Here is an 18632-nt window from a genome sequence, read left to right as displayed (position 1 = left end):
TAACATTCTCTCTATGTTTCTGACACCAAATAGTGCTGCCCAAACTGCTGAAAACTACTCTCTCTTTAATGCATAAGCTACACATAAGTAAAATTTCCCTGCATCAGTGAATTTTTTTTTAAAAAAAATTGCTCCGGTACAAACACCGTGTGCCCCTCAGCCTGCAATACCTTTCCCCCCCCCCGTAAATAAGCCCACTCCCAAGTAGATTGCTGTTTTCCCTGCAGAGGAGACGGAGAATATTTTTGTTAATTTTTCTTTATTGTTTAAAAAAAAGCGAGACAGACACATACAAGGGGGAGTTAAACTCCCTTTTCAACCATGTTTAAAATCAAAGCCCTCTATAAATAGCAGTGGCTGTTTGGAGATAATTTCTTCTCCCTGCCACCACCCCCACCCCAGCAATTAGAAACACCTTTAAATAAAGTCTTGGTACAACTGGATACAAAAAAAGCATTGGGGACATGAGGTGGGGCAGAGACACACAGGGGAAGGGAGTCAACACAGCCAAATCCTCTTCCTCCTTGGATCACTGTTTCGAAGCCTTTTTAAAACCCATCCAAATAGAATCCATGTTTAACACGATTTAGGGTTTTCCTGTCCTTCCAAGTGATCAGGGCTCACCGAGGAGGCGCCAAGAAGCGCCGCTTGTAGCTTCTCACTGTGTGGGTGGGACTGGTGTGGCCGTGCTGGGACTGGGAGCAATGGGATCCGGCTGAAGTGAAGGCCCTTGATCTGGGTTGAAAGGGGAGAGAAGTGAGACGTTAGGGGAGGTTGGCAGTGCTGCAAATACAAGCATTACCTTGCTGCCACTTTTTGTGTGATAAAAATGAGTGTTCTGGTGTCATTTATTTACTTCAAAACCCTAATGGAGGGAAATTTGAACATCAATATCCATTGCACTGGAAAGACTTAAATTCCTATTCCCTATTCCTACTGCCATGCAGTCTCTTTCGCCTGACGCCCTATCAGACTGCAGAATCACCTGATATTTCAGTACCCCAGACCCCGTAGTAGGAAGGCAGTAGGTGAGTGCACTGCCCCCTCTAATGCCTATCAAATCAATTTCAGAAAAGTTTAGATCCCTTGCCAATTTGGGAGCATTTTCTTCCGATTCTGAAGAGCATCACTACAGTACAATTTGTTAGAAATACTTTAGATCCTGAAAGAGAAAGCAGGTGACGAGGTAGCAAATGAATTGCTGGATGTGCTGCCAGTTTCCTTTGTGCCAAGTTTAGAGAAGAAAGTGGTTAGCAACACTGCTTACTGTCACATCCCATAGCAGATATGAGAAGGTTATGGCTTTGTCATTAAAGCATACTGTAATCTACTGCTGCCCAGAGGGAGAACCTAGGTCTCATTCCTGTTTACAACAGAATGCAAATGGAATGTAAGAGACAGCAAAATTGATGACATGGTTATCTATGACTCTAGTGGAAATAATTCAATAAATCAAGATGGCTCAAAACAAGCAAGCCATGCCAAACAATACATATGAGATGCAGTTTCAAGCACTAGCTCATTGCATGCTATTTCCCCTAATGCTTTTTTTTTTTGGGGGGGGGGGAACGACACATTTAATCCTAGATGGAAAAGCCATCTTCCAAACTCAAACAAGACAGAGATGCATAGGTATAAGATGATGCAATTCTACTATAAATCTCAACTGTCACTATTAAAACAAGATGTCTAAGTGAATATATAAAGATATGCATAGTTTGCACATCTGCCCCTGATGCAGAAAGAGAAAGAAAGAATCCATGCCCGGATACTAATGAAGTATAAGGCAAAACTCTGCCTCTGGGTAACTGAGCTTTGAAAAGCAAAAGGTTCATAAATATGGTCACATGTAGAATGTAACTGCATATTGCGTCCAATGGGGTTTAAAGATCCCACTGCACTGGACTCCTAAGCATGCAAGGTCAGAAAATGCACACCATTCACCTTTGACCCAGCCTAGACACCAAACATGTAACTGCATAAACTGTGAACTCCTTTTCTAAGGAATAGCTTTCTTTTTTCTCCCCATGTGCAAGACATTCTGAGGGCAAAGTGGTGAAGTTGATTGGATGCATATGTGTCTTGACTTCAGGCTGGTTTATTCAACTCCAGGACGCTCCTAACACATTTGCACAGCATTATGGCCACTTCACACAGGACACTTTCCAAACATGGGCATAATTTCTGTGTAAGGCAGGGAGGGGGGAGAGAAAAAACTTCCTCCTTTATAGAATCTTGGCCTAAAAGGGACTCGGGAACATCCAAGTTTCTGCCTGGGAAAGGGAAGCTGTGGCCCTCAAGATCCTAATAAGTGGCCCTGCCGGATGGGGCTGATGGGATTTGGAGTCCAACAGCACCTGGTGGGCCACAAGTTCCCCACTCTGCTACACACACACACACCCCATATTTACTTGTGAATTGTAATGCATGTATTTTGCCACAGGAATGCAGGCGGGGAAGCTTCCGCAATGTCAAACGAAGCAGCCCTGAGCCCAATGACCCTGCACAGCGCCTTGCATTTCTGTATGTGAAATCCTCTCCCCCTCTCCCATCCCGCCATGATCTCTGGGTCAATTCTCACCTGATCCAACACCAGCATTTGAAAGGAGACTGCCTTGCATGGCTGCCACGATAGCGGGGCTCTGGGCAGCTGCGGAACCGGGAGGCAGTGGGGTGGCAGGAGGGTGCAGGGTGCTAGCGACGTTGACGATGGGCGGATTAGCCATGCTGCACGCAAGGTTACCATGCACTGGGTGGATGGGCGTGTTAGCAGGGAAGTTAATGCCGATGGAGTCTGTTACGTTACTAGCCATGCTAAATGGGATGGAGGCAGGCATTCCGAAAGGCAGAGCCGAGGGGATATTACCAGCCATGGCAGGGTGAACGGTTGCTGGGACTGCCCCAGGGAGAATCTGGGAGGATGGCTGCTGGCTGGGGAACGGAGGCTGGGCTTCAGAGGGAGAGAGAGACAGAAAGAACTAATTAAGTGTGACGGTTAAGCAGGCAAGCAATGACTTAACATGACCCATTTGCATCCAACAGGGTATAAAGATCCCATTGCACTGGACTCCTAAGCACGCATGGTCAGAAAATGCACACCATTCACCTGTGACCCAGCCTATATACCAAACTGGGCAGAAAAAAATATTCTTCAAAGCCAAATGTGTAGCAACCTCCCACCCAGGAGACTGATTTGATGCTGGAATATATAATTTTTATGAACATTTATTGGGATGATTTGGAACCAGAACCAGAACCAGAAATAGTGTACTCCATAAAAATTTGGAAGTGTTGTCCAAGAAATAAAATGCCCAGCTTTATAAGCAAGGCTGACACGTTATGATTGCTGCTTCCACATTTTTATGACATTTGTGAATGTGCAGCTTTGGTTCATTTCACAGATTAGAGCCCAACAAGAACCTGTGGTCTCGTTGTATGTATGTTGCTCCAGTAACATTTGTATTCTACAAATGACTTTCTCATGCAAAGGTGGTTGCTTAGGATCAGACCACAGGGAACTGGGTGGATGCCACTGAATGCCACTGCAGTAGCATATGAACTGAAGTTTACTCTTTCATATTACCGGTAGTTCCCATAATCTCCTGTGAGGTGCGTAGGCTGGCATTAATCTTGCTTCGCACACAGAATAAAAGACACTTGAGTTCCTCAAAACCATGAGCCCGCTGTTGCCAATCTCATCTTCAACCCACATCTTCCAGATCTAAGCCTTTCTCCTCTGCCCTCTGAAGCACAATTTACTGGGTTGTACAATCTCGAAACCCTTTTCAGACAACCCCCTCATGTGGACACTTCACATGAAATGGGGAGGCAGCATTATTCCCAGTGACCCCACCCCTTGACACTCACACATTCAGCAGGACCATGTGAAAACAAGAATCCTATGTATTTTATTCATATAAAAATGTATACCCCACCTTTCTAACAACACTGGTATTCCGTAAGGTTGCTTACATAAATTAAAATCACAGTGCAACATGAAACATTATAAAATCACACTGTATCTACCACAAATTACAAGTCGAAAGCATCCTTTCAGCTGAAAGCATCCATTTTGGGCTTGTTGTAAATGCCTAAAACACTCCCAGCAAGGTCAGTGCAGACTCTCCAAAGGCTCTGTAGGCAGCTGGTTCCACTAGATCATGAGTAGAGAGGTCAACTTTCCAAAAGTTCTGAAGCCATGAAAGAAGCCTGGGCTTTCCCCAGTTTTTAAAAAGTACTCTTTATATACTGAAAGCCACTTTGTTACTTTAGGAGCATAAAGTGCATTATGTATGAATTGGTTTACCACAGAATACACTTTATTCAGAACATAATTATGAACTGATTTCTTTTTTTAAGTTTTTGTTACAAATGGAGCTACAAGCTTCTGAACTGTAAAGAATCTAGCATCTCTTTGGCTTTGGCCAAGGGAACAGGGCCCTTCAGCTCTGGAGCTGACCTCGAAGAAGCCAGACCTGTAGCCTTTCTGCTCTGACTGCAGAAGCTCTGCAAAGCCTTGGCACACCCTTCCTAGCCCGTGATATTTGCAATGTGAGCGATGAAGCCCGGAGCGCATGAAGCTTGTGTGCCCTTGCAGAGCACAGTTTCGTTCTGCCCTTGGTGGATCAAACAAAAAGCTGGTCCCCCTTACCATGAGAAGCTGCAGGAGGCTGTCCAGTCTGACCTGGGCCTGTCTGTGGCGCTCCAGCGGCTGCGGGCTGCGGCTGAGCCGCCACTGGCTGCCCAATCTGTTCTGCTGGAGCCAAACTGCTGGGCTGCCCTACGGCGCCGGTGGCCGGCACAGAAGCCTGGGCGATGGGCATGGAGTGTGCAGCTGGTGCCAGAGGAGCCCCTGAAGGAGGGAGGGGCTGTGTGCCCACAGAGAGAGGTGGTGGCGGTGGCTGCTGCTGTTGCTGTTGGTGCATCTGCTGGAAATGTTGCTGGCGAGCGCGCATCTCCGCATACTTGAGCTGCTCCATGTGGAAGGCCTGTCGGTCCGCCAGGAGCTGCTGCCTCTGGTACTCCAGCTACAGAGAGATCAGGGACAGGTTATGCTGGATAGGTTCTCTATTCCAACCCCCCTCATGCATTGCTCTCCCTTCCCTTGGTTTCTTTTCTTCTCCTAACATGGCCACAAATTCTTACTCCGCTGCACATGCTTTGTTACACACGGAGCCTAATGTTCCCAGGCATCTGCTGGAGCCAAATCTACTTAGCTCCAGCAAGTAACTGCAGCATGTGCCTTCAGGGCATTCTCTGGGCTTCCCATACGGACCACTGCCTGGCTGCAAGTAAGAAGAATTGTGGCTGTCAACTGTGGGATGTAATCCTTATAGCAGTCAAATACAACATTCTTTGTTTGCCTAGAGTGGACGCAGGCAGGGAGATGTTGATCCAGCCAGTTGAACTTCCTGTTCCACCTGGTCTGGAGCATCCTCCCCCTGCATGTGACCAGGGAGGTGGGCGTGACCCTTGCAGACCCCACAAAAGGTCCAGTCACTCTTTCTTCTCTTGGACTGCACTGCTGGCTCTCAGCCGGCAGCACAAGGGTCCATCCTCACAAAGGATGTAAGCCACATTCTGGAACTGTAATTACAAGCTAAAGCCTGCCTTCAGGGATCATACGGTGAACTGAATGTAAGTAAACTTCTTGTTACTGTTTAAGGAAGACTGTTGTGTCTTTATTTCTTTTTAAGAGGGAACAAAAGGGGACTTACCGGGAATAAACTCCAATCTGGGCAGGCCAGATTGGATTGCTTAACTAAAGAGATTCAAACAAATTTGCAAACTAGCTTCCTGTTGTGTAAAGGGGAATGAGCTCTGCTATATGACTCAGTAGCGTGAGAGAGGAAGGATAATATTTAATCAATATATCCTCTCCTACTATCCACAACATTCCCACATCAACTAGGGAAGATACAAAACAGAGGCTGTGGCGGCGCCTAGAGCAGGAGTTCCCACAAAACCCAGAAGCACACGCACGCGCACACACACACACACACACACACACGTTAAGTTGCATCCCAGCATGGGGATCTTTGGGCAGAGTAAGCAGTGCTGGCATCAAGAGGGCACAAATGTACTCACTGCCTCGCGCTCCCGGTCCATGATGGTCTCCAGCTCCTCGAAGTGCCTTAGCTTGATCTCAAGCTTCTTCATCTGTGTCTCCACCAGCAAGGCAACCAGAGACTTGATCTTCCGCTCTTCCACAGCTGCCAAGTGCTGCAGAGAAAGAGACGAGAGGGTGGATCAAAGCTCTGGAAGTAGCATGCCCTGCAGAACTCTAAGAAAAATCCAGAGACCAAAACTTCCCAGCAGAGGAGGATTGCCCCCCCCCTTTCTACATCTTTAGAAGTTACCCCACACCTTAAGCCTTCATGCCTAAAGCAGGACTGAGAGATGGTCAGATTAGAAGCTGGGTTCAGAATTCCAACCCATGAGTCACCCAAGTGAGACAGCAAAAACGGAGTGCCTGAATGCATGGCAACATGACCAGCTTACTGGCCCTGCTAACTTGTTGGGCTGCCTAAAACATGTCTCATAAAATATGCCAATAATCCAAACAACAGCAGTGCAACTATTTTCCTCATATTCCAGAGGAAGGATGGAAGCCAAGAGATTCTGTAGCTTTCCTAAAGAGATCAAGGAAACTTACGGCTGAGGTGTGATCTGAACTAGGGACTTCACTGTATCTGTTGTACTGACATTTCAACTTCTGCCTGCTGTTTAGCTTCATGCCATTTATAAAATTTGTAACCCGCTTTATATGTTTTTACCATGGGGTTGCAGCCAAGCAACTGCACGACTATATAAAAGCAATTTGCTTCCTAGAAGGTCAGTCCGAAGGGCAACCCCACACGTCCATCTGGCCTATGGAGAAGCCAGCCAATCCTGCGGCCACTGACCTTCGCCTTCACTGCTGCTGCCGCCAAAGCTGCCGCCGCCGCTGTGGAAAGATTGCCCTCGCCTATGTCCCTCTCCACTTTGGTCTTCCGCTCCGCCTCGGCCTCCGCCAGATCCTTGGGCCCTTCTTCACTACCATCCTTGGGTTCTTTTTCCTTTTCCCCGTCAGCTGAGGAGGAGAAAAACAATTTATGGACAGGTGTGTGTGTGATCTCCTGGGCCACTATTGCTTAGAAAGAGGTGGAATATCCCTCAGTGCCCAGAGTTTATCACTGCACTCAAAAGGCTGATCAGGCACAGGTGGGATGGGAGGGAGGGAGGGAAGGAAGGAAGGAGGGAGGGGAGGAAGGAAAAGAAGGAAAGAAGGAAAAGAAGGAAAAGAAGGAAGGAAGGAAAGAAGGAAGGAAGGAAGGAAGGAAGGACAGCAAGAAATTCATGAGTGGATGTTTTCTTTGTGGTACTAGTTGCTATAGTAGTAGTAGTCGTCGTCATCATCATCATCATCATCATAAAAAGAAGAGGAATTTGTTGTGCCCTAGCCACTCTGGTCAGCTTCCAACAAAATATAAAACACACAATACATCAGACATTAAAAGCTTCCTGAAACAGGGCTGCCTTCAGATGTCTACAAAAAGTCATATGATTGTACAGGGCAGGTGCGACTACTGGGAAAGCCCTCTGCCTGGCTCCCTGTAGCTTCAGTTCTTGCAGTGAGGGAACCACCAGAAGCCCCTTGGAGCTGGACCTCAGTGTCCAGGCTGAACGATGGGGTGGAGACGCTCCTTCGGGTATACAAGACCGAAGCTGTTTAGGGCTTTAAAGATCAACACCAACACTTTGAATTGTGCTTGGAATGTTTACTTTACTGCTCTGTTAACTCACCTTCTATCCCAACATTCTTCACACCCACCAACGCTACTAACCACGAGCTTTTCGATTTTGCAATGGCAGAGCTGTCCCATTCCCATTAGGTTCTTATGCCTCCAGGTGGCAAGTGGCATACTGTACCGCATTTAAGTTAACAGTACCTCTGGCTGAGACTTTAGAACAGGGCTGGGTAAACTGTAGCCCTCCAGATGTTTGTTAGACTCCAACTCCCATCAGTCCCAGCCAGCGTGCTCAATCGTTACTGATGAGACGTAGTTGAGCAACATCCGGAGGGAGCCCCTGCTTCAGAACATGTGACCACAGCATCCCAGCTCCGTTCAGGCTCCTAGTTCACTCGCTACTTTATGAGCTTTGCCATTACCCAGAAGGTGGTGCTCACCCATGGTGTCCCCGTCACTCTTGTCCATCTCCTTCTCGCCATCAGCCTCTTTGCTTTTCTCTTCCTCTTTCCTGGGCACCTCTCCAAGTTTCTCCTTCACTTCCTCCTCCAGGGCGCCTTCTCTTGGTTCCTGCGTTGAGAGAAGGGCTTGATTCCAACAGCTGCCTAATGCCTCTTAATCCTTCCCCTAGCTGTGGCATGGGACTCATGCACACACAATATAGAAGGCACAATTGGAAAAGTCTCAGAACTGGAGCAGGGGATCTACAGTTATTATTCTAGTGGCCAGGAAAGTAGACCAGGATATATATTGTGATCAGAAGATTAATGAAGTGAAGGACTCTGAGGGACAGTTAGGTGTTAGCAGGGTAACATGGTGCCTTACTTTAGTTAGAAAGGTTGCAAGCTGGGGCGGCAAACATCCTGTGGGGATCCTATGAGGCATCTCCTCAGTTTCCTCCCTCTCCTACCTACGTATGCCCCATGAGGGAATTTTGGAGACTCATTTTTTGCGGAACATGTATGGGGGCTCATCCACGCCCTCCCGCACCTTCACCTCTTTCTTCTCTTCCGACGACGGAGGTTCTGCCCGGTTCTCATCTGTGCAGCTCTCTTCTGAGCAAGGAATGGAGAAACAGACAAGGAAAAAAGATACCAGTATTAAAGGCTGCAAGTAACGCTCCCTCCTACCCACTAAAGGGGGGGGGGATTGGAAGAATGAATGGGAGTGGGAATCTGAATGGGTGAGAACCTGACTCAAGCACCTTTACAAGGAATGACAGCTGAGGGACCCACCAGACTAAGGCCAATAAACTCTTCTCAGATTGCTGGTATTTTAGACCTGAAGCAAGTTCTGGACAGGAGCACCTTGAGAGGGAGAACTCCAAATGCCAGCCTCCACCTTCCCTCACTGCTCAGTTCCAGCTTAAGACCAGGCACCCCCCAAGAAGGCCGGCCCCAGAAGCCTTTCGCTGAGCCAGAATGTAACCTTCTGGAGGCGAAAGCTTTAGGCACGCAGCCCAACCCATGATCTGCCCGGTCTGATGGGGTAGGGTGGGGTTAGACAGAGTGACGATGGGAATCCCTTACCCTGCGCCAGGCGATTGAGTGTGAGCTCCAGGCCGGAAGCCAGGCCGGCTCTGGTCTCCTGCGTCTCGGCACCCTTCTTAGTCCCCACCGCACACTGGGCGAGGTCCATCGAGGGCGCTTCACGGGATGAAGCGCGGAAGGCGCCCCGCTCGCCCCCCTCACCTATTCTCTCCAGCTCATCAGATGTGGTCCCTGCAATTCCGCTGCTCTCCAGACCAAATGCCGGGTCTGCCTTGCCTGTCACCTTGGCAGCCTCCTCCACCTTGCGGACATGAGCTTCAACCAAGGCTGTGGGGACCTCCTCCTTCATCTTGGAGAACTCCTCTGCAGAAGAGAGCCACAGGGTCAGCTGAAAGAGCAGCGGGTGGCCAAACCAAAGGGTGCGTGCAGGGAGGATACAGGGTGAGGGGCAAAATGGGCATTGCAGTGCAGGTGCTGCGGGCAGCAAGAAATCCTATGGCACCTTTTCTACCCACTAGGAAGTGGCTGAGATAGGCAAGAGTTGCAGCTGAAACAGAGCTGGGCGGGAGGCCACTGGGGACACAGGAGCTGAAGACCTGCATCTGATCAGGTGTAGTAGCTCTGTCAGCAATTAGCATCTCATTTCAACAACCACTACATGACATCCCAGTCTACTTTCTGAGTGCTAGTGGATGCACTTTCCACCTATCAGGACTTTCACACCTTATGGGGAGCACCTGAGTCCAACATCACATGTATGAATGCCATCTTCAAAAATATAAAGGGTCATATGGAAGATGGAGCAAGCTTGTTTTCTCCTGCTCCGGATGGTAGGACCCGAACCAATGACTTCCAAGTTACATGAAAGGAGATTCTGACTAAACATCAGGAAGAACTTTCTGACAGTAAGAGCTTTTCGACCGTGGAACAGACTCCCAGGAGAGGTGGTAGACACTCCTACTTGGGAGGTTTTTAAGCAGGGGTTGGATAGCCATCTGCGATGGATGCTGTTGCTGCAGCATGTACCTGCATTGTACTTGAGTCAAGTCGTGAAAATGCCCTCATTTCCTCTACAAGATGAGACTGTGGAACAGAGTATTGGCTAGGCTTTCAGAAAGTAGCAAACTCAGAGATCTCAGACCAACAAAAGGTGAGGGAAGGGACGTGAGAATGATGCTTGTTTGGGGACTTCTCTGTGAGTCTCTGACCCAAGTTCAGCCTGGGTATTAGCATTACATAAATGACAGCAAAAATTCCCTTACTGGTTCCCAGGATGCTGGCCCAGAATTTGGCATCCTGAGATCCATAGCTTTCCTTTGTTAAAAAAAAAAAAAAGTATTTAAGTCTGTAGAGAAAAGCTTGTTAACATATGTGCACTATCAACTCTTAAAACGACAAGGCTGGACAGAATTTCCAGGAGTCTCTTGGACAGCGATATGGTGTCCTAAACCTGTTCTACAACTGCACCCATTTACAGACTTAATAGCCTTTCCGTCCCTAAGGGTGCGGTGGGGGGAGTCTGAAGGGCCCCAGTTAATTACCAAGGGCTGACTTGGCTGCTGCGGATGCCACACGAGGGTCCACAACAGAAGCCAAGAAGGCCACGGTGCTCATCACGGGGTTGCCCGACTGGCTGAAGGGAATGGGCTGATAGGCCAGAGGCCCAAGAGAGGCCTCCGAGTCCTCGAGGTAAGGGTCCTCGATAGGAAGACGCAGGAAATGCAGGATGCACTCGTCCTGCGTGCGGCTGCCAACGTGCTCAGAAACTTTGTTCCAGTCATCCTTGTACATCTCCAGAGCCTAAAAAGCAGTGAAGAGAAACGACACATTGGACATGAATGGTCAAGGGCAAGGATCAGAAACAGCCTGTCAACAGCACCACAAGAGATGTTCTACATGCCTAAAGCTTTTCAGAGGCCAGACTCACATTCAGTGCCCATGTTTAGTGTAGTTCCTAAATAAATGCACATTTCTGCGCACAATTCAAAGTGTTGGTGTTGACCTTTAAAGCCCTAAATGGCTTCAGTCCCGTATACCTGAAGGAACATCTCCACCACCATTGTTCAGCCCGGACACTGAGATCCAACTCCAAGGGCCTTCTGGTGGTTCCCTCAATGCAAGATGTCAAAGAGATAAGAAAATGTTATGACTTTTCATAGACATTTGAAGGCAGCCTGTATCGGGAAGCTTTTAATGTTTAATGTTGTGTTTTCTTCCTTTATATTTTGTTGGAAACCACCCAGAGTGGCTGGGTAACCCAGTCAGATGGGCGGTGTATAAGAAATTTGCTGTTATTGTTACAAATGTTGTATATTTTATGTATTTGTGAGTCAGAGATACAACTTTCAAAAATCTATTCAGTGTCCCAGTTCACAGTATGTGTGGGTGGTCTAAGCACAAATTGGGGGCAGGAAGAGGAAGCAATACTCAAGAAGTGCCTTAGGGACTTTTTTTGGGAAGATAATCATCTTTCTGTCCTCTCACCTCCAGCAGCAGCAGCGTCTCCTGCTCTGTCCACTCACGAGTAGCACTGGCAGCAGCTTTGCTCTGTGGGGAAACCACGCATTAGAACACAACCCTGGTCACTTACCAGGAGGCCTCCAGCCCCATAATCTGACCACCACGTGTCCTTAGAGGCCTCTCTTTCTCAATGAAAGGTTTTGGCATGCCTGCCTGGGAGGGGCTCTCTGTTCTTCAGCTGTACTCTCTGGCTCAGAGCTGGCTGTTTCTCTCTTACCCAGCCCTGCGTCCCTGCATGATCTAGGCAGTGGGCGGAGGCAACCCGTTGTCTCTTGGTGGCCCTCTGTGCACCAACCAGGGAACAGATATCTCACAGGTGAGCAAACCCACCCTCTCCCCACTCTTTACCTTGGAAGGAGCATTCTTCTTGGTGTACATGTCAGTGCGAAGCCCAAAGTTTTGCATGTCTGGTGGCTTCTCCTTGCTCTTCTCAGGGAAGTTCAGCATCTGCTGGGAAGCCGTGGTTTGCTGGGGAAAGAGAAGAATGAGCTCCCTGTGGTGGAAACACAGCCAGAGACAAAGCATGTCCATCACCCCACTCTATTTGTGGCCAATTTACAACACAGACTGCAATGGTTGGACAGCAACCATACACCTCTGCTGTGAAAAGATAGAAGCTGTCCACTTCTTGGATGGGTCTGAACTTTCAGTGGCAGATATCTGCAGGTGCCTTCATTTTTGTGCTTGACCTTTGAGAATGAAACTTTACAGTTAGCCTATAAGGGAAACTATAACCAACAACATTTAAGAAACCCCTGAAGTGAGAGATGTGACAATTCATCTCTTACGCATCCTAAAAATTGATGGGAACGAAGGGGGGAAGTCCATGCAGCCCTGCTCTTTTAGACTCCAGAAACACTGACAATTTATAGTTCCCTTTCAGAAGCTCTCCTTTCTCCTACCAGCTCAGGTTTCCCCTTCACCGTCTCAGTCACAAGGTCTTCAATCTCCTTGCTCTTTCGTCCAGCCTTGGTATCGCTATCACTCTGACGACTCTGAAGAATAAGCACAATTTTGCACTAAGCCCCAGTCTGATGCAGATCAATTTTTTAGGATAGGAAACAAAGAAATGCAGAGTCTTCCATAGAAGACTCCCCATTTTCCGATGCTCTAAGTCTAATTAATATGCCTACTAATTCATTTTATCAGATGTTTCTAGATTCTTGTGTAATTTCATTTTGCTTTTAATGTGTTTTGGAAGCTACCCCTTGAAGATTTTTAAACCAGCAAAACACTGAAAAAACCTAAATGAAATGGAATAAATTTCTTCTCACGCTACCTGGGGTGTCTTGGGCTGCAGCGGCACCAATCCTGAAGGGGTGTCAGCCAGAACATGGAAATGAGATGTAGGTGGTGGTCCCATGGGTGTCGGCCGGCTCTCTGCATCCACTTGGTAATTAATGAGTCCCCATTGTTCCAGGAAGGCGTGGACTCTGCATGAGAGGATCAGAGTTGGACCCGAAGCTCAGCCATGTGGCAAATTCTATTCTCTGCTTTTAAGAGGGCCAGGAGCTGGACTCCCACCCCAGGAGAAATTATCTGCCAAACGGCCAGACAAGGAAGATCCATTTTGTCAAACAAGAAGACTCTCAAGCAAAACTTCTGTTTCTTCTTCAACGGGGCATGTTTAGTTCTCATCACCTTTAAATAATTTTTACTATTAAACACAATGGGAGCTAAGAAACGAGGAAAAATCCTGCTGCACCAAGCGCTGTACGAAAGCTAGAATGCCAGAGGCAGCTTCTGTCTTGAATACATTCCTTCTGGCTTTGCTCAGCTATTCTGTTTCTCAGCATACCTCATGATGGCACACACATCTCCAGCCAGGTTCCGACGGCAGGCAGTCGAGGTTAGGTACTCCTGTGGATTGAGCCGGTATGTGTCAATCATGAAATTGCGGTATGCCAAGTAGCTAAAGTGCAGCAGGAAGAAAAAGATGACAGTCAGAACCACTATTTATAACCCATGTCACCCTGTAAAGTCTTCCCATGATATTAAGACCCATTCTCTCTCATATACTACAGAGGCCAGTTCAGGACCTTTCCTTTTATTCAGACCAACAAAAGGACAAGTACAATGTTTCCCTAACTTTTTTTTACACTGACTACTTGAAAATTGCTGAGGGTCCTGGCAGACCACTTAATAGTTTTTCTGTCCGTTGTAGCAATTGTAATGCACTGTGCCAAATGCTGTATGTTTTTTAATTGTACTTTGTTACTGCTGTCATTTATTATATATGGCATTTTATTATTCCACAGAATTCAAACTGTAGTGCAATAACATGCAACATAAGAAATAAAAGAAGCTACAAAAATACAAGTAAAAATCAATATAAATATTTAATGCCGTGGAAGTGCCATCTCCCTGCTTCAAACTACAAATCTACAGACATGACATGGACCACTTGAATGAAAGTTTGGGATTCCTTGGACTAGGAAATAAGGAGACTTCCCCCAGCCCTCCTCTTACCAGAGGAAAAAGGTTGCCACATTTACTATCTCAGAACAGATCTTACTGCTTATAACAGCAATCTTACATTTCAGGAGTCTTTGACTTGTTTTTGCCATTGAAAAATTCTGGGAGGGCTCTCCGCTCAATAGCATGGACACTGAGGAAGAATCAAAAGGAAGCGTTAGAACAGGCTGGAAGGATGGAGGTACTGAGAGGAAAAGCCCTCCCCGGTCCCCACTCAAGCACCTGTTATAGTCAAACCAGGCTGCGTAGCTGGGGATGATGATGTGATGCGTCTGTTCGGTGACATTGTCTTCATGTAGGTCAGGGTTCTTGGTCTGCTCCCCTTTGTTTCCAGCATTGTTCTCCTCTTCATCCTGAAACCAGAAAGCTCCTGAGTAGGCAACCTGAGTGCCCATTGTTTTCTTACGACTTTTGTTGTTAAGCTTCATTTCAAGAGAAGCCTAGGATGGAATTGCTTGTTCATGCAGCACTCAGAAAACCTGAGTCCTTCTCAGAGGGTGACAGTAGGCAGGTGTACAGACAAACTGCTAGGTGATGAGAGAGGAATCAAGGGTGCTTTGCTGTTTCAGAGGGTGCTATGGCACAAGCATAATTATGGCTGCTGTCACAGGCCTCCAAGGAGGTGCCCTTCCGTATCTTTGCAGCACTGAAGCAATGGAATTGTGTCCACTTCTGCCCAGGCCAAACTAGGGCAAGGAAAGAAGAACCAGAATATTAGCCTGTTTAGGAGGAAAAGAGCAGCAGACTAGGCAAAAACAGAAGCTGTGGTGTCATCTTGCATTCTACCTGTGGGGTGATGCAATGGGTGTGCTAAGGACACATCCCTGTTGATGCAAGTTCCATTGGCTCCCTCTGTGCCTGGGGGGAATGTGGGCGTCATCACCAACACAGCCCCTGATTGGTTGCCACTGGTGGTGTTTCCAGAACATGCTTGCCATTTTTATGTCATTTAGGGATTTTCGGGTTGTGAGTTTTTCCATTCCTCTCCCAGGTTGAACACACTGCAGGCTAAGGATACAGTGGCCGTTCTGCTATCATTGTGGCAGCCCTCACCTTCCCATCCCCAGGCCATAATTAAAGGGTAGGATTGCTCTGTGAGTTGAGTCAGACTCGGCTCACCTTGCCTGCAGTCTCCATGTTCTCATCTTCTGGCTCATCTGGAAAGCAAAAATGGCAAAGGCAACCTTAGTCATGTAGACCTATTTGTACTCATTCTACAGTAGTTGGGAAGGACAGTATTACACTGAGTTGAGTACTTATGAGATTCCTTTACATGCAGATACCTAAATGTGTGTCTAATCGTATCTTACAAGGGTGGAGGAGATTATAGAGGTATTTTAGTGAGCAGAAAGCCGGGAGGTTGTTGTTTTTTTGCATTTCACTGACCCTCTAAATATTATTAAAAGTTTATTATTTATTATTGTTGTTCGTTTAAACTTCCATTTTCCCCCAGGGCTTGTATTTGTTACATGGAATGTGAGCCCCCTTGACAACATGTTAGCATATTAATCAATCTTGGCTGAAACATTGCAGCTCATTCTGAGTACTTGGCATAAATGAAACCTTTTTGTAAAAACTGCTAGAAACTGGAAGTGGCAGAAGAGTTTAATGTCCTGTTTTATATGTGTGTATGTGTTACATATGCATGCACTAATCTATTCTGTACATGCCCACGAGTATTTTTAAATACACACTATGACTAATACATTTATTGACTGGGGTCCAAATTGCTAATTAAGCTCGCACAAGGAGGCATGTAAATAGAGTTTTTTGCTTTCTTCCTTAAACACCTGACTCCCATGACATATCAAAACTTTCTTTTGAACTGTTTCAAAAGCAATTTGCCATATGGCACGGGAGGTGGTTGTTTGATGAAAACAAGTCTAAAGCCCCCTTGAGCTTAAGACAGCAAGCTGTGAGGCTCTCTGGATTCCAGCCAATAAGCCTTTGGCTTCTTATACCCACTCTCTAGAACATCTGGTTGACAGTTGCAATTTGGCAGCTCTTAGGGTCTACTGGAATTACTCAGGCATAACTTGCTACTATTACTGCATTTGCCAGTTTGGCTTACGTACACAGATTTTCTAACTCATGCTTACTTAACCTGCTTCAGAGATCTACAGGGGCCACTTATTAGGTGTCTACTCTGCCTAGCTTATGCTTGTGTGGAAGCTTCAACAGCCAGTCTCTTCCAAATCAAACTCCTATATGGACTTCACTCATAATGCAAGTTTATTTTACAACCCTGCCACAATAATGTCATGTTTCAAGCAGGCCTTAGTATAGCGTCTCAGGACACTAGTCGCAAGTCAGGGCTCAGGGGTGACCAGTTTTCAAAACTCACATGAAGCGAATTTCATGCCCTCCAACATGTGGTTCTTTACAGTAACAAAGTGTGTGTGGGGGGGTGCTACTCAATGAGCCTTTATTGTGGTTTAATATTGCTACCTAATATCCAGCAAACACTGAAGAACATGCACTTATTCCCATACCAAGAGCGAGATAACAAAAGGAAAAATATCCCTTACCCAAATCGGTCATGGTGCCACCCTTCACAGGAGCCGATTCAGAGTCTTTCTTGGTGTTAACTATGCAAGACAGAACAAGGAAGGAATATTTTACTTAGAGAAAATTCTCAAAGGTTCTTCCAACCTGCCCTGTCATAGAGAAGCACCTCCTGGAAGATTCATATATTCCTCTATTGCACTGTAAGGAGCAGACAGGCACAGAGATTGAAATGGAGTTGGGGGGGAACTGTTTTATTCATCAAACTGGTTCACAAAGCAATGAAACAGCACTACCTTTGGTGGAAACAGTGGTTAGTACAATCTTGACCTAGTGACCCCAGGACCCATAGGGAATGCGGGAAAAGACAGTAGCTATGCACGTCCAAAAGCTGTGATACTGACCTGTTTTTGGTAGTGTGACTTCTTCAACATTAGGGACAGGGGAAGGCTCATCCATGTCTTTAGTGAGGTCTTCTTGCTCTTCTTCACGGTGGCCACGCTTGGATTTGGTGTAGGGAGTGGAAGGTCTGCGGAGGGAGGTGTAAGGAGAGAGATCCATCAGCCTTGTTGGAGCAAACTAATACAAGCAGAACACCCTGGACTCCATTATGTATGGGCAGCATAAAGACTTGGTTGTGCACAGCAAACACTCTGATCAACGTTTTTGTCCAAAAGGAGAAAGGTTTCTTTTCCAGCTTAAGTGTCACTTCTGGTAAGAAGGCACTTTGATGCTTATTCTGAAGAAAGGAAAATTAGGTGAAAGTATCATGTGCTCATGTGGCAAATCCACAGCTGCATACAGAAAGTGGAGTCAGCAGTGTAATCAGTCAATGGAGTGGACGTGATGGGCTGATTATCTGCCAATAATCTGTGTCCTCAGGAATGTACTAGGAGGCCTCATCGCAGAACACTTCAAGTTCCGATCTTTCTTTAAAGACAATGTAATTTATGAGATTGTGGGGGAGGAGACACAAGAGAACCAATAAAATCAAGGCTGAGCTACTTGATATCTAGTCAACCCAAAAGGGGGGGGGGGAAAGCTTGTCCTCACCCTTTCTTGGCATTCTTCTTTTTTGCTTCTGGAGTAGGTGAAGGAGAGGGAGAACGCTTCCTTTTCTTATAGTTTCCTCCCTTCTTATCCCGTCGGTCTGAGTCAGGACTGTTAACCTAGAGAGATGAAATAAGGCAACTGTACAGAAGGAGCAATGATCAGCTTCTGCTGAGGAAACAGTGAATAGACATTTCTCAGGCTTCTGTTCCTCATATTCTATACCAAGTCCATTACGGTTGGGAGACCTCAGTTCACAGGAAGTCAATATAGCCATACCTCAGGTTACAGACGCTTCAGGTTGTGTTTTTTCGGGTTACGGACGCGCTGAAACCCGGAAATACCAGAACAGGTTACTTCTGGGTTTCAGTGGTTGCGCATGTGCAGAAGCGCTAAATCGCAACCCCCGCGTGCGCAGACGCGGCGCTGCAGGTTGCAAACGTGCCTCCCGCACAGATCATGTTCGCAACCCGAGCGTCCACTGTCGTGTTTTGTGTGTCAAAACACAACATGCATCCTCACATCATCTATTGCTAGGCAGGAGATGGCAGTTGAGAGCTTGGATGCTTTTTTATATGAGAGAACTCCCCACATATTCAAAACAGAAGGAAAAGGTGTGGCTTGATCTTCTTCCTACAGGAATTGTGTCTAATTGTTTAAAAAGGGGGGAGGTGGAGCACAGGAACTGAGGTAGAGCAAAGGAGCAATGACTTGCTGGCCCACGTCCAGAATATGAGCCAGGTATAAGACAAAGGAACACAGAAGGTGGACCATATAGAACTTGGTGGCTTTTGGAATTCTTGCAATGAAAGCTGGACCAGATGGAACTTGGTTGGATCCAGCAAGGCACTTCTTACATTTG

The 18632-nt window shown here is 46.8% G+C and overlaps 1 protein-coding gene across 12 annotated transcripts in view; it reads right to left on the bottom strand.

The window, feature by feature from the left end:
- Positions 1-242: 242 nt before the first annotated feature.
- SMARCC2 (SWI/SNF related BAF chromatin remodeling complex subunit C2) overlaps positions 243-18632 on the bottom strand; it is a 28907-nt gene continuing 10517 nt past the window's right edge. The window contains exons 10-29 of one of the 12 annotated variants that reach the window (XM_082213225.1): positions 17774-17889; positions 17125-17249; positions 16744-16803; positions 15335-15372; positions 14438-14568; positions 14277-14348; positions 13539-13652; positions 13020-13173; positions 12643-12735; positions 12089-12208; positions 11705-11767; positions 10762-11020; positions 9260-9583; positions 8721-8785; positions 8153-8300; positions 6906-7072; positions 6088-6222; positions 4652-5027; positions 2582-2950; positions 243-735 (exon numbers count right to left, since the gene is read on the bottom strand). In XM_082213225.1, the coding sequence (XP_082069351.1) occupies positions 659-735; positions 2582-2950; positions 4652-5027; positions 6088-6222; positions 6906-7072; positions 8153-8300; positions 8721-8785; positions 9260-9583; positions 10762-11020; positions 11705-11767; positions 12089-12208; positions 12643-12735; positions 13020-13173; positions 13539-13652; positions 14277-14348; positions 14438-14568; positions 15335-15372; positions 16744-16803; positions 17125-17249; positions 17774-17889 (3006 nt within the window). In that variant the 3' untranslated portion in view covers positions 243-658. The remainder of the gene's footprint in view (positions 736-2581; positions 2951-4651; positions 5028-6087; positions 6223-6905; positions 7073-8152; positions 8301-8720; positions 8786-9259; positions 9584-10761; positions 11021-11704; positions 11768-12088; positions 12209-12642; positions 12736-13019; positions 13174-13538; positions 13653-14276; positions 14349-14437; positions 14569-15334; positions 15373-16743; positions 16804-17124; positions 17250-17773; positions 17890-18632) is intronic. The other 11 variants (XM_082213227.1, XM_082213232.1, XM_082213230.1 and 8 more) reach the window with 11 other exon arrangements.

Source organism: Podarcis vaucheri (genome assembly GCF_965113315.1).
Source record: "Podarcis vaucheri genome assembly, chromosome: 2".
In the NCBI taxonomy this organism is placed as follows: domain Eukaryota; kingdom Metazoa; phylum Chordata; class Lepidosauria; order Squamata; family Lacertidae; genus Podarcis; species Podarcis vaucheri.
The sequence above is the reverse complement of the archived record's forward strand: the minus strand, read 5'-3'. Positions and strand labels throughout refer to the sequence as shown.